Here is a 13,513-nt window from a genome sequence, read left to right on the forward strand (position 1 = left end):
GACTTTGCAGGAGTACTTGTTTGACTCGGAATAGTTTTTCAAGGTGTATACAGATTGTCCTTTTTCGTGTCAGAGATAAGTGTTCCGGCAAATCCATCATGTGTCGTCTGCTGTCAGACTCTGGGAAAAACAATTAAAGGTTCCCTTCACAGGTCGAGCTGCTTCAATAATCAATGTTGCAACCTCTACGTGTGGGCCTCGGAGAGTTAGATTCATTAGAAAATGCCACTGGAGGTGGGATATGTGTGTAAGACAATTAAATAACCTACGTTTTATGAGGTTGAGGACTCGAGGGACTAAAAAGTTGAGGGGAAAAGACAGCTGACAAAATACAAGTTCATAGAGCAAAATTTGCACTTTACACGGTAATTATTTGGCAATTAAACAGTTTGTATAAAAATACAGAATTAAATGTTCTCAGAGTGGTGGCTTAAAGGCTCAAACAGATTCTTGGCATTTGATCCAGTCACAGACCTTATATGGTCACTGATGCTGCTGACATGCTGGTGCATGAAAGTGAATGCCCGTACAAGTCCACAAATTCAGTCAGTTTCCATGAATCAGATGCTCAGTTCATTAATGCTCCCTGTCACTGGAGTCTACAATGCAATCAGGAAAGTGTGGTGTATTGAATCAAGGGGCATATTGTTCAGTAATAATAGTTGGCATGGCATTGATTTCCACCAATAGTCCTTTAGGCCTCAGGCAATAGGATGTAGCTCGCTGATGAGACATTTTACCAGGGGAAAAAAGGTCAGCTGCGGTGATTTATATCCTCTTTTATGAGGAGTCATACAGACTGTATTACTTGTGCATTTTCAATGCTCAATCTCAATGACATTTGCTCCAACTGGGTCATAAAAAGCCAATATGAGAGTGAAACTGAGTAATTGCATCCTTATTTGGAAGTGTTTGAATGTTATGCATCTATACAACAAGCCTTAAAGCGCTGTATGTGATGATGGCAGAGGCCGGAGTCCTTGGGTTCTTCATCGTTGCTCTTTGAGTTGTTGTTTACGGCTGCTGAGTGAGAGGAAAGGAGCTGGCAGCCTCTGATGAATATTGACTATTTGTTGAAACATCGATCCACACGGTGTTGCATGAGGAAATGTGTCATTAATCCACTGACCCTTCTGTAGAAGGAGGAATTAATTGAAATGAAAAAAGCTAAATCAGGACATAGCTGCTGCACAGTGTTTAGCACCGTGTAACAAGAGGGTTCAGGTATCAAGTCTTAGGCTGCTGAAAACACAACTACAAAACAATACCAGGTATGAAAAACTTACCAAAGCCTGTATTGTTAAAATGAAAAAAAGTGTGCATTTGCTTTCAGTAGTTCGTAAATCTTTTCCTCTGGATTCATTATTTACATCCACTGTCATGGTTGCTAACAACAGCATCGCCCCAAACAAGTCCACGGCCCACAGCACTGGTGATTATTCATAAATCTTGATTAGAACCTGGATTTACCAGGACATGAGAGCCTGCTGTGATGTACATAAAACTCTGTTGTACTTTTTATGAAGCTGATCATTTTATTATGGTCTTAAATAATCACAGAATGCATGCATAACTCAGCAACACAAGCTGAAAAGCAAAAACTGCAGCAAAAAGACAGTGATCTACCAGCTGCAGCATGAGCATGTGCTGGTGTTGCCGTGGAAAGGTTTGCAGAAGTTAAGCCTTTAGATTTAGCACACTATTAATTTAAAAAGTGTAAATTGGTTTTAAACAAAACAGTACATTTGCTGCAACTGCCATCAAGAATGGGACAAAATCCTTCTGTTAGTGTTTAGCTCATAGTTTGCAAAAACTAACAGCATGTAGTTGTGCCTCAACCGGTTTTGTTTTCCCCTTGTGAGTCTGTCTGCATGTTTTTGTTTGTGTATTATCATGGGGAATTTGCTCCTGGAGACGCCATCTGTAGCAATAACTCATAAAGTTAGTTACTTGGCCAGATTCTGTCAGCACAATGCAGCTGTACGAGACACAATCGTAAAACTTAACATGTGTCATAATCACCATAAAGACTTGGAGAATAGGTGTGGTTTGACCCCCTTGTCACTAAGTTAAGGGTGACAAAGAAAGGGAGTCTAAGGGGCTCCGGCTTTCCCGCCACGTCACACATCCTCCTCATTTTGTAACACTATATTTGTAGCTTCCAACATGTGCATTTGCACTGTGTCAGCATATAATTTCCAAGGTGTTGCGCAAGAATTACAAGACGGTATCTTGTGTAGCAGAAGTTAGACTTATCCTTGAACATGAGCCTGGTGGCATGATGAGATTGAGATCAAAAACCAAGCACATTCTCGAGATATGATGTTTTTGTTCTGGCAAAGTTTAACTTCTTTCTCAGTCTGTGCTGGACTACAGTCAGCCCACACTTTTCAAAGAGAATTGGCATCAGAGCCCTCTACAGTCACCTTGTCACTAACTAGTTATACTGAACTTTATTCTGCGAAATGCTGTTCCTACAGCTGTTCCTACAGCTATTGCGCAAGCATTTCTCTTTATTAGCATATGCATATCACTCATTTTGTTCTGCTTAGAGTGGCAAATTTAATTCTCAACATGACACTATAGGATCTATGCACAGCTAATGCTCACTGGTAAATTACATTAATTGTTTTGTAAGCTGACATACCAGCATAATTATACCTGTCTCAGCAGTGCTGGCAAATGTAGTATTGATCGAAATGTTCACTAGTTAAATAATATCCCTCAGCAGCTGGAGAGTCAGAGAGCGGTGAGGTGGATGAATGATTAGGAAGAAAAAGATTTTCTTTACACGGCTCAATCAGTCCTGATGAACTTCTTAGTTTCCTGTCATCTTGGTCGTGGTTCGTCTCTTAACTCGGTTTATCAATCCAAGGAGACACAAGACGTAGCTGTCCGGCTCACGTCTTAATTCATTGGAGTTTTAACATTAATTGGAATTTACAATTCATCAAGCAATATCTTGTTGATCTAATTAGAAAAGATTGAAGGAGACACCACCTTGGCAGTGACTGACTATGCTGGGCTGTAGAATGTAAAAAAAAAACTTTCCCCACTTGCCACCAGAAGAGCTGATGTGCAATAGGTTTTAAAAAATGTGTGTGCATGGTCTGCACATCAGCCACACTTTCAGGGGGCTTTACTGCTAGTTCACCAGCAGAACATGGTGTAAACAGCTGTTCCCTGTAAGTACACGCTGTTTCTATGTCTGGCAAAAACAGGTCGTGCCATCTTCCAAACTCAAAATATCTCGTGTGAAACTGATTTCCTCCAGTCAAAGTCACGCCGATGACTCAAAACTCCCAATACTGCACAATCCTCGCCTTGTAAACATTTTTTGGCCCCGCGTTCGGCCATTTTGGCTCCGACCGTTTATGTAATTTATGTGTGGAGTTTAAATCGCTATCGAACATCACGGAGGGCAAGTGGTGCAAACAATAACATGAATAATCCATTGGCAGCTCCTGACAGACCATAAGAGAATGAGATCTCAATCACCATTATACTCAGGGGGAAGTAAAACCAGGCTGAAGCAGCATTAGCCTTTCCTCTAAACACAGAAAACACTTTGCATTTCAAAGTTGTAAACATCCATCTTCGTAAGGGTCGTGCTAAAAGATGCCCAGCATCGCTGAGCATTTGTCTGCAAATGTATAATCACCACATGGGAGAGATAAACTGATCTGTTTTTGGGGTTTTTTTTGTTTTTTTTCCATGTAGGACTAAGCACAATGAGTACTCAGTCGCTTGAAGATGCATTTGCAAGTGGAAAACAAAGTTAGCACTGCTGATAATGCAAGTTTTAATTAATTTTGAAATGAAAAAAAGCCCATTTTATCAGCCTTCTATACAGCCTGCACTATGTTTGCAAAATGTTTGTAGGTATAACAAAAGAAACAGGGTACTGCTTTCTACCATAATAGTAGAAAAGTTCTTATACTGTGTTTTTGCTTATAAGCCTATACTGCAATGAAATCATTCACCTCTTGATACATCTAAAGGAATCACTGGAGTGTTTGGGTTTATTTTCATTTCCCTTCGTGGACTTGAGATTTAGAGGTAACTAATAAGACTTGTGGAGAGATAATTCTTTCCGAAAACATGGGCAGCCTTTCCCTTACTCACTGCACACTAAGCAGTTCTTTGACAAGAAAATGGATATATCAGGCCGCTTCTTAGCATAGAGCCCATTTTAAATTCATCACCCGGTTCTATTGCCTATTCCAGGCATGTCCGTCAATCTGCCTTTAAAATGAAAAGCCAGAGGCTACCCACCCAAACACATCAGCTCCTTTTTAGGCCGTCTAAAAACACTTTCTCAAGTCTTCACTCTCACACATTGATTTTCCTTGGGTTTTTTTTTCAGCTCAATGCTGCCTTGGTAGATTTATAGTTCACTTTGCAACAAGTGAATGTATGCAAAGTGCTTATGATGGCTGATTATGGCAGACTTTAGCGTGTGCAGTTAGGCGTGAAAATAACTTGCCACAGCTGAGTTTATCTGCCAAAGTACAGGCAAAGTGTTGTTCATTTTTTGGCACCACTCAAGGGAGATGATGTTTAAAACAATAACAATTTTGTTAGAATATCTCACCCCAAAGAGCTGTGGTGGCTTTGCATTTTCAGCAGACGCTGCATCCTCGATTCTATCGGAAGCCTTTTATATCGTCTTTACCGTACATTTGACCTTTCTCCCAGTTCTACAGCCAAAGATCGAAACCACAGGGGTCATTCTGTACAATTACAAGCTCCACTTTCTCAAATACGCTAATTGTTTTTCCTGAAATAGTCCCACGTAGGAATGGTTTCATAATGCTGGATCAATCACAGACTGCTCCCACAGGCAAATGCTTTTATTGGTAAAATAAATGGAGTAACTCAAACCACGTCCAATGTACAGCAATCGATGCATCGTATGGAATGATAACGTTAAATTCTTATGGTGGACATCACAGATGTCCAACAACAATAAATACTGATCAGATTATACAGAATGAAAGGATCCTCGATGAGAAATAGTCTTGTTCAATAAAAAAAAACAAAAAACAGCTTTTATTAGCTGCCAACAAGTACCTGAAAATTATGTAATTTTTTCCTTTTTATATATTTCATTAAAAATCCACAACCAGAATACACAGTTATATTAGAACTCTAATAAAAAAAAACTCTCCATAAGTCTACATTTCTTTTTCTTACAAATAATCGTAGAGAACTGAAGTGATTGTGAAGTTTCTCTCTAAAAACAAAACACTAATGCGACTTGATTGTCTTTGACACAGGAGGATCCTTCTTCTTCGCATTAGCATTAAAATCTCTCCTGGGCAAAGTGGATTCAGTGCGTTTTTCCACCACCGTGAGAAAGCATGTGCGACTTCACCGTACCGACACTGGAGTCGTGGATAAATCAAAACCCATTCTGCAGGTCCCTTTTTCTCCTTTTTCATCATCTTAACATACAGTTTGGAAACAAACTTTTGTTCCGCCTCGACCGTTATCATCTCCCGGTCTCCACAGGAGTCATTCCAAGTCTACAGAGACACATTAGGCACTGTTGGAGGTATTTGCTGGTGACCGCAGTCATCTTTTCTGAGTCCCGTCTTGTTGAACGGACCTGACGCTCCGTTTTAGCCTGTTGGTGAACAGGTGGCTGGCTCTGCCACAGTAGGTGTGTGTGGTCGTCTGTAGCGACGCTTCCAGTGGTCGAAGCAGCGACGTCTCCAAGTTCTCATCGAACGAATACTGGAATGAAGAGAAATGGGAGTTACGCGCCGATTTCAGAGACCTAATAAGAGATCAGACTTGATTCCAATTGTTGTGCCTCTGGTGGCTGCAAACACTTTCATTTGAGCTCCTCTTTTGGTCCTAAGGGTACAAAACAAAGTATACAGTATACATGGAATACGATAAGCACATATCTGACAGCAGCCCATTGCTTTCTAGATCCACCTGTGTCTATGGCGTAACCACGCATTCTTTGGGGGGGGGGGGGGGGGGGGGGGGGGGGGGTCGTGTCCCCCCCAATATACAGAGGAAAATATGTAAAATGCATGTTCTCCTTTTATGAACCCTGTCAAGGGATCGGTCTCTTGTTATGTCTTATTTATTTTCAATTTATTTCCGTGTGTTACCGGGACGTAAAGATTGTACCAGAACAGGAAATCCAACACAGAATCAACAAAATAAACTTCCGCCCCCTTTCAAAATAAAAAAAAAAAAAAAACTTAAAACAAAAATAACATTAGACTATTAGACTTTTCATTGTTAATGCACATTTTCAGACATTGACACAATAGAAATTAACCTGGACTTAAAAGTCTTAAAAAGCACATTTTTTGTTAAAGGAAAAGTCTGTAATTTGTTACATCATTAGTTGTCCTTATTAAAATATTTGCATAAACATGCTTAGGGCATTTGGTCGTTTTCCATTGGAAGCTGTCCTATTTGCTACAGTACTACTGGAAGAGCATAATTGTAATTGGTAGGTGTGTTTAAGGTCAGTAAACAGTAAGCAACTAACCAAAACAAAGTGGGGGGGGGGGGGGGGGGGGGGGGGGGGGGCAGTCACTGTCTCGGAGAAATTACACTATTCCTTTAGATGTGAATTTATATGGTCAATGTAGTCCTCTAAACTATGTTCTAAATGTCCAGTTTTTCATATATAAATAAAGAATTGTAGATAATGCACTCAACAATTTTTTTTTTCTTGGACCCCCCCCCCACCCAATGTCTAAACCATGGTTACGTCCTTGACCTGTGTGTCCTCATATGATGGTTTATGGCTCTAAAAAGGCCAAAAAAAGTAAATGACTAAGAGCTAACGTCTACACTTAAGTTTAGAGAGTTTAGGGACCAGTGTCATCCATGTGGCCATCTCCGTCTCTTATACAAAGTCTGTTCGAAAACTAAGTGTTTTCACTGCTGTTGCCTCCAGTGAGAGTCCCAATAAAGCAGTAAAAACTACATCCAAGTCACAGGGATTGTGTTCCTGACAGTTCAGCATAATAACCTCCTTTATTTCATACACGTCTGCCAACTCAGAGTGCGTTTGGATGTTGAATATCTATAACCGCAAGTACACACAAATGAGCTCAGTTAGGCGTGACAGCATTAGAGAAAGCTACAGCTGCAGCAGTTCCAATATGCTTCCTCGCCGTTTGCTTTTGTGTCACCAAGTAAACGGCATCGAAAAAAAAACAAAACGTCCAGCTCTCCAGACCATTAATAGCATTCAAAGCTCTTGTCACGTTCGGCGTGGGAAATAAAGATGAGGGGCCTTTCATTTTTACACTGCGGCATGGCGATCTTTTACTGCTCTAGTAAATATAAGGAATCACTATTTTACAACATCTTATTTGACTCCAGTTTGGCAAAGCATCATGTTACTCAAAGCACAGTTTCTTTATTATCTTTCATACACTGCAGCAGGCAATAAAGTACCATTAACAGCCTGCTATTGATCTTTATGTGGATGTGGCTGTTGCGTTGTCCACACAGCCATCATGATGTCTGAAACTAGCATCAGCACTAAAAATTTTACAACTCTTCAGTGGGCTTGGCTGGGTAATGGTAGTGGCCTTTATTGCAAGCTCCTCTGTTGGCTCCGAGGGCCTTGCCTTGGGAGCTCGGCTGACTAAAGAACTCTTGGCAGGATGGAAAAATCAGAGTTCCCTCCGGAGCTGCCTGCTCCAGGCTTTAGGATGCCGTCCTCAAAGGAGCGAGTCGGAGCAAAGTGGGAGGGGACCAAGAGAGACGAAGAAAGAAGAGCTGATAAAAAGACAAACTTCTGCAAAACAAGACCTTTGAAAACAAAGGATGGAATGCTCCCGGGTCTCCTGCTCTCATAAAATCATTGTAAAACAAAGACCTACATGGTACAGTCAACCACTTTATGCTCTTGTTGTGCTCACTAATGACAAATAGCACTACTCCCCCACCCCCTAAAATCAGGTGAGTCTGGTATGAGATATGCGTGTCTGTGCTGTCGGAGAGACTGATGGAGCTATGAGGGCTGAGTGCCCCGTAATGAAGCCCGCTCGTTTACTTAATGGCTGAGAACATCGCCAGCACTGATAGTGGTCAGGCTCGGCCCTGTGGTGGTAATGGATGGACACCAGCTAATGAATCCTCTCTTGCTCTCGCATTTGGTGCCTGCATGTTGACCGATGTGCTCAAATCAACAACAGCAGATCGAAAGGGAGCGGCTAGCAAAATAACAGCAGAGCTCCCGGGCCGACTTGTTTGCTCACCGATGGCAAAAAAAGATCTCGAGCTCCGTCAGTTGAAACGAGAGCTGTGAAGGGATTACGAACAGTAAGAGATTAGCGATGCCCTTTAAAGTTTCCAGCAGTGAAATTCAGGCCTCTTTTGACCTGGTCTAAAGTCCTAAGAATAATGTGAAAAAAATGACTTGATCCTGAGGTGTCCCCACTCTGGTGCAGATGTTTACGGGTTAAGGTTGCAACACGCAGGCAGGTGAGGAAAGGAAACAAAAAAACGGGTTTGTTCCAGGGGGAGCAACAACAGTGAAACCCCATTAAGTAGCTTGTGGAGCTTTCCGTCTCTGAAAAGCCCGAGCGATGTTGACTCTGATTTTATCCTCGTCTTTGTTTGAAGCTTTTTCGATGGAACTGGAAGCTCGGTTTTCCACACTGCCAAGCTTGGACCCCTCGTGCATGTGTGGCCTGTCAAGCCGTCACAACACAGCAGAGCAGAACAGATTACAACACACCCAGAAGGTCAGCAACCGGTTACGTGATATTGCTATATCATAGCATGGCACATAGTTGTTTACTGCTGCAATAAGGTTCTGGATGTAATATATTGAACGTTAACATTTTGAGGAGCATCAGCTGAGCAGCAGACAGCAACAATTCTAGCCTAGAAGTAACCATTTCACTTTTTCAAAGCATAGTAGGACCGATTTGGCTGTTTGAAGAGACCTAAATAAGGATGAAAGAAAAATTTAGCAGGTTATTGATTAAGCATCGGTGGATGGAAACATCCATAAGGGAAAAGCAATAGCCTGGAGTGACTATTGAAAAGATAATGACAAACGAACATCTCTCCAATTAGTCTGATCTACCCACACAAGGGCCCTCTAAGGATGGAGAGGCACCACAGAATGAGCCCACATCTTGGGGTAAATCTTCCCCTGCATCTAAATTCCCAGAGCAAAACCTTTCAGAGGAATCAATCTGTTAAATCATTTTCATATAGAGATAGGAAAAAAAAAAGAAAAAAGAAAAAGGGAGACATTTCTACCTTTTGGATGGCCTCATAGATGACCTGAAATGCTGGCTGCTTATCATTGTGATAAACTCCTCTGTTACCATGGAGAATGAAGACACCTTCTTGTTCGGCCTGTTGACAATTATTGCCATACATGCAGTGGTCTGGACGGTAGTTCCACTGGCAGGGGAACACATACAGGCTCTCTATAACAGACAAAATCATAACTGGGCTGGTAAGGATTCAAAATAACTGGGTTTATTCAATCGGAGTCCATCCCAATCCCTCACCGGTGTATTAATCCAATAATAAATGACCCGCAAATGCAACACAAATGATACAATATCATGAAATGATGCCGTGTATGAAGCTGCACCTACCTGGATTATGAGAAAATATGATATTAAGAAGGTCCTGGTCACCCCAGGTGATATTGAGTTTATACTTCTGGAGAAGAGGCATTAAAATTTCCTTCCACTGCAGTCCAACAGTCGTCATGTCATTCTGAAGGGAGGAGAGAGTAATCAGAAAGTATCTGTGACATGCATCAAGAAACCATAAACCCTTTATTCTGATGAATGAGTCCTATGGTGAACACTTCACATCAATTCAAAGGAAACTATTTGTCGGCACACTGGGAAGATTTAAATAGAAACTGCAAGAGTGACCTCTGCTGGTCGACCTCAGTAGTGCAGCACAGCGGCTCCTTGAACTCCCTCGAGATGATCAATTCTTCTGTCAAAATAACACATTCATCTGCAGCTGTTTCAGTCCAGAACTGAATGTAATGTGTGGAATTGGGAAATTTTTTCGAATGCCGTGTTGTTTTTACAACCGAGGACTTGAGCTGGGCTCATGTGCCGCATAGTAAATGCGTGAAACTCGTACTGCATGAAAGAGCTGTTAATTCTGCCAACTTTGTATGCGCCGTGACATAATCGAGGACAGCCCTGAGGCAAAGAGTGGTTTGCATTGCAATTTAATGAGTTTTACCTTGAAAAATCTTTCCCTGAGTCGCGTCATGTTCATAAGCATGACCCCTGAGTTGATGCCCGTCCTGCCATAGTAAGGGTGACGGGCAAAGCGGTTGTACCAGCCAATACGAGGCTCCTCGTGCTCCGGAGCCATGGCAGCCAATTGCGTTGAATTGAACTGAGAGAGCAGGGCCCAGATGTCCTCTACTGGCTGCAAGAAAATAATATCTGTGTCCACATAAAGCAAAGAGTCCACCTCTTTTAGGATCAGCTGGAAAGAGAGAAATTAATATATTAGGACTGTTATGAAAAAGAGTAATCGTTATGTGAATGAGTGATTTTAGACCCACTGGCAGGAAGAGCCTCTGAGAAGCACAAGGTTTGAACAGCTTCTTCCACTCTCTTGCATTCTCCTCGGGAAACGTGATCGGGTAGATGGCAAAAGTGAATTTTGTCCGAACCACTGTTGGCCACGATTCCAGCTTTAAGAAGAAAAGAAACACGTGAAGAAATTGTGTCAAAACTGTTTCCTCACACGGAATCGTAACCACGGTTGTGTGCTCGAGATGGCGAAGCTTTGCTTCGGGGCCAAAAAGTTACAAGAACTCCTCAAGAGAGAAGTCGTTACTTTCTGTCGTGTTAATGGCGAGTAGCAGAGAGTTGCGCAATGATTGCTGCAGTGACTTCCTGATTCGGTCGTAAAAAGCTGATAAAAGCATTCAGACTTCCTGAGACATGACAAAGCTTTAAAGAGCTATGAAGCGACAGCACAAGAATATAAAAGGCCGTTTTGGTAGGGTGGACACTTACAGCGTTTCGGAAGCTCTCGTGAAGCTCATCCTCAGCAAAGATGTAGAAGCGCAGAGGCTTTTTGCTGAACAGAGTTGCAGACTTCAGCATGGTGAGAGTTTCCTCCAGCCTGGGGCCACAGGCCACCACGGCCAAGTGACTTCTCTCATCAGTACGCCCCTTGGCAACAGAGCCTGATCTGTGGCTAAGAGCAAAGACGGAGTTAAATCAAAATACACCATTCGGTTGAATGAGCTTTTATTTGCACAACAGCAAGGACACACTGCCAAATGCAGTCAAAACAGTCTCAGCTGACTGGCACTCATCCCTGTGGGGTTGGAAGAAAATTAGGGAGAGAACTACAACTCATGCTTTGTGCTGCCTCCAAGTGCTTCTTGTGAAATACAATTTTCCCCAAGTATGGAAATAAAAGAATGAACTTGCTACTTCTAGAATACAAAAAGGAAAGAAGGATCTGATGGTGCCAGCAACAATTTGATGGTTACAAATAAAATTTTAAAAAAAGCCTTCAGAAAACCGTAAAACCTGAGTTATTAATCTTCTTGCCAGCACTTTGATGGGAGTGTGGAAGGGCTCATTATGTCCAATAACCTTTAATCTCACAACAATTAGGGTGAGAGAGCAAATGATCAGCGATAAGAGTCTGCTGATAAGATATTGCTGTGATTAATAAAGTACAATAATAAAAAAAGTAAAGCAGGGACACATTTATCACCAAACTAAGAAAGCTTCGAAGTGGACAGTGCAAAAAAAATGTTACCAGCTTTTTCTAGTTTCTGAGAAATGTCATTTAAAAGTAGTCACAAGGAGCACTGAGAGCAGCAACAGTCTGGCTTGTATTCAAAATCTGTCGGCCGAGGAAGTCAGGGGGGGGAAATAGTTTATTTTAAGGGTTCACAAAATAAGTCATACCTAAAAGATGATTCCAATAAGCAGTTCACTCCACAAACATCAGCAGGCAGTCTCCAATACGGATTCCAGTAAGAAACTGACTGTGATTTACACCTGACAGGATAAAAACACGAGCTTTTGGATCTTCAGCGTTCAATTCAGCCTTGAAATGTCACAAGTTTAACAGATTAGACCTTTCCTCGAGTACCTTCTACAGCTGGTTAACAGGTGGCTATCCTCTAAATCCAGCCTAAAGCTAACGTTAATGTGACAGTTACTAAGCACCAACCTTAAGCTTATCAGTTACATTGCTAGCAAATAGGAAGTGGCTCGTGTATTTATATGTTAGCAAGTGGAATTTCGTACACGTGCTCACGGTCAGCGTTCCCAACGTAGGTAAAGTAAAACGCTGAATATGTATTCAAATATGATTCAACAACCTAACAAGTTGGCACACTAGCTTCCGAGTGCCGCCGTTAACGGTAGCCAACTAGCCCTGACTTAGCAGCGAAAGAATCGGCTAGCAGCTGACTCAAACTCCTACTCATTTCGCTGTTGTGACCTGAAATAACGTCACATAGCGCGCAAAGCTACCTGTCAAGCCCTTCCTCCCGACCTCTGAGGCCTGCCAGTCCCGGTGTTTTCCTGACAACGTGCCCGGTGTCACGATAGCTCCTGTGGGATATCCCGTGATCTTTCACATTCCACTCGTCCCCGTCCTCCAACGTGGAGGCCAGCTGACTGAACACATACAGCAGCGTTAGGAAAGTGAACACCACGCACAGGAGAAATGCGTGAAGATAGCATCGCATTTTGCGCCTCCGATGCGCTGTGCTACTGAAACATTTTTACTGAACTCAGCTGGTTACCGCGCGACGGGGGCAACAGCAAGCTACTCTAACTCATCAGTCAAGTCACAGGGCGAAGCCAAAGAGAACAGGAATTCAGTTTTCTGCCCCACCCACCTCTATAGCACGTGTCATGTCTGAGCAACCACCTGCTGCGGCTGCGGGTCGGTATTTGTACATAAACTGAACACGTGCGCGTGTGCATTAAGTTTGTCGTGATAAGCTAAAAGCACGGTTTGTCACGAAAGTTGAAGTCACGTGCAAGTTTCCACACGGTATTCCTTATTGACAGAAGGAGTTGAGGGTAAATTATTAGTACAAGGTGAAAGTGGGCACACTAAGAAAATATAACCGTCAAATACCTTTTACCAAGGGATGTGTTTTAGAGCTATGCATCGTTCATATGTCATGATTAGCTAAAGCCAGGTGGAGCTAATGTCATAGCTTTGTAAATGCTTATCCACACACCCAGCAGTCAGCAGCAGTGGGCTTTTCTTGACCAAACGCAGAAAGGCTAAGGGAATGAGATAGCAAAGCGTTTTCAGGTGGCCGTGTTAATAAATAACATGGTAATTAATGGAAATAGTGGAGGTAATTTAGAGGACTATAGGCTTCCAATATAATAGCAACTCCAAATACCTGTCTGAATGCAAAAAACTAACAGAAAACTTTTTGGCGGATTCAAGGTCGGTGGTGCCCTGTAATAGGTGCAGCAACACCCACGCAAAAAAACAACCTCCATATAACTTTTATCCATCTTAA

General features: G+C 42.2%; 1 protein-coding gene across 4 annotated transcripts; it reads right to left on the reverse strand.

Moving 5' to 3' along the window:
• Positions 1–4,838: 4,838 nt before the first annotated feature.
• On the reverse strand, positions 4,839–12,840 carry LOC140307352 (glucoside xylosyltransferase 1-like). 4 transcript variants are annotated; one of them, XM_072386197.1, is made up of 8 exons: positions 12,498–12,840; positions 11,925–12,017; positions 11,013–11,190; positions 10,553–10,684; positions 10,222–10,473; positions 9,609–9,732; positions 9,262–9,434; positions 4,839–5,739 (listed from the first exon to the last, which is right to left on the reverse strand). In XM_072386197.1, exons 1-8 carry the CDS (start codon positions 12,713–12,715, stop codon positions 5,578–5,580), a joined length of 1,332 nt encoding a protein of 443 aa, XP_072242298.1. In that variant the 5' UTR covers positions 12,716–12,840; the 3' UTR covers positions 4,839–5,577. The 4 variants fall into 4 exon arrangements, with proteins under 4 accessions (XP_072242298.1, XP_072242297.1, XP_072242300.1 ...); XM_072386196.1 differs by having other exon boundaries at positions 11,013–11,196; XM_072386199.1 differs by lacking the exon at positions 11,925–12,017 and having other exon boundaries at positions 12,498–12,839.
• Positions 12,841–13,513: the final 673 nt, after the last annotated feature.

Source organism: Leuresthes tenuis, unplaced genomic scaffold (assembly GCF_036924035.1).
Source record: "Leuresthes tenuis unplaced genomic scaffold, fLeuTen1.0.hap1 SCAF_5, whole genome shotgun sequence".
NCBI classification, from domain to species: Eukaryota; Metazoa; Chordata; class Actinopteri; order Atheriniformes; family Atherinopsidae; genus Leuresthes; species Leuresthes tenuis.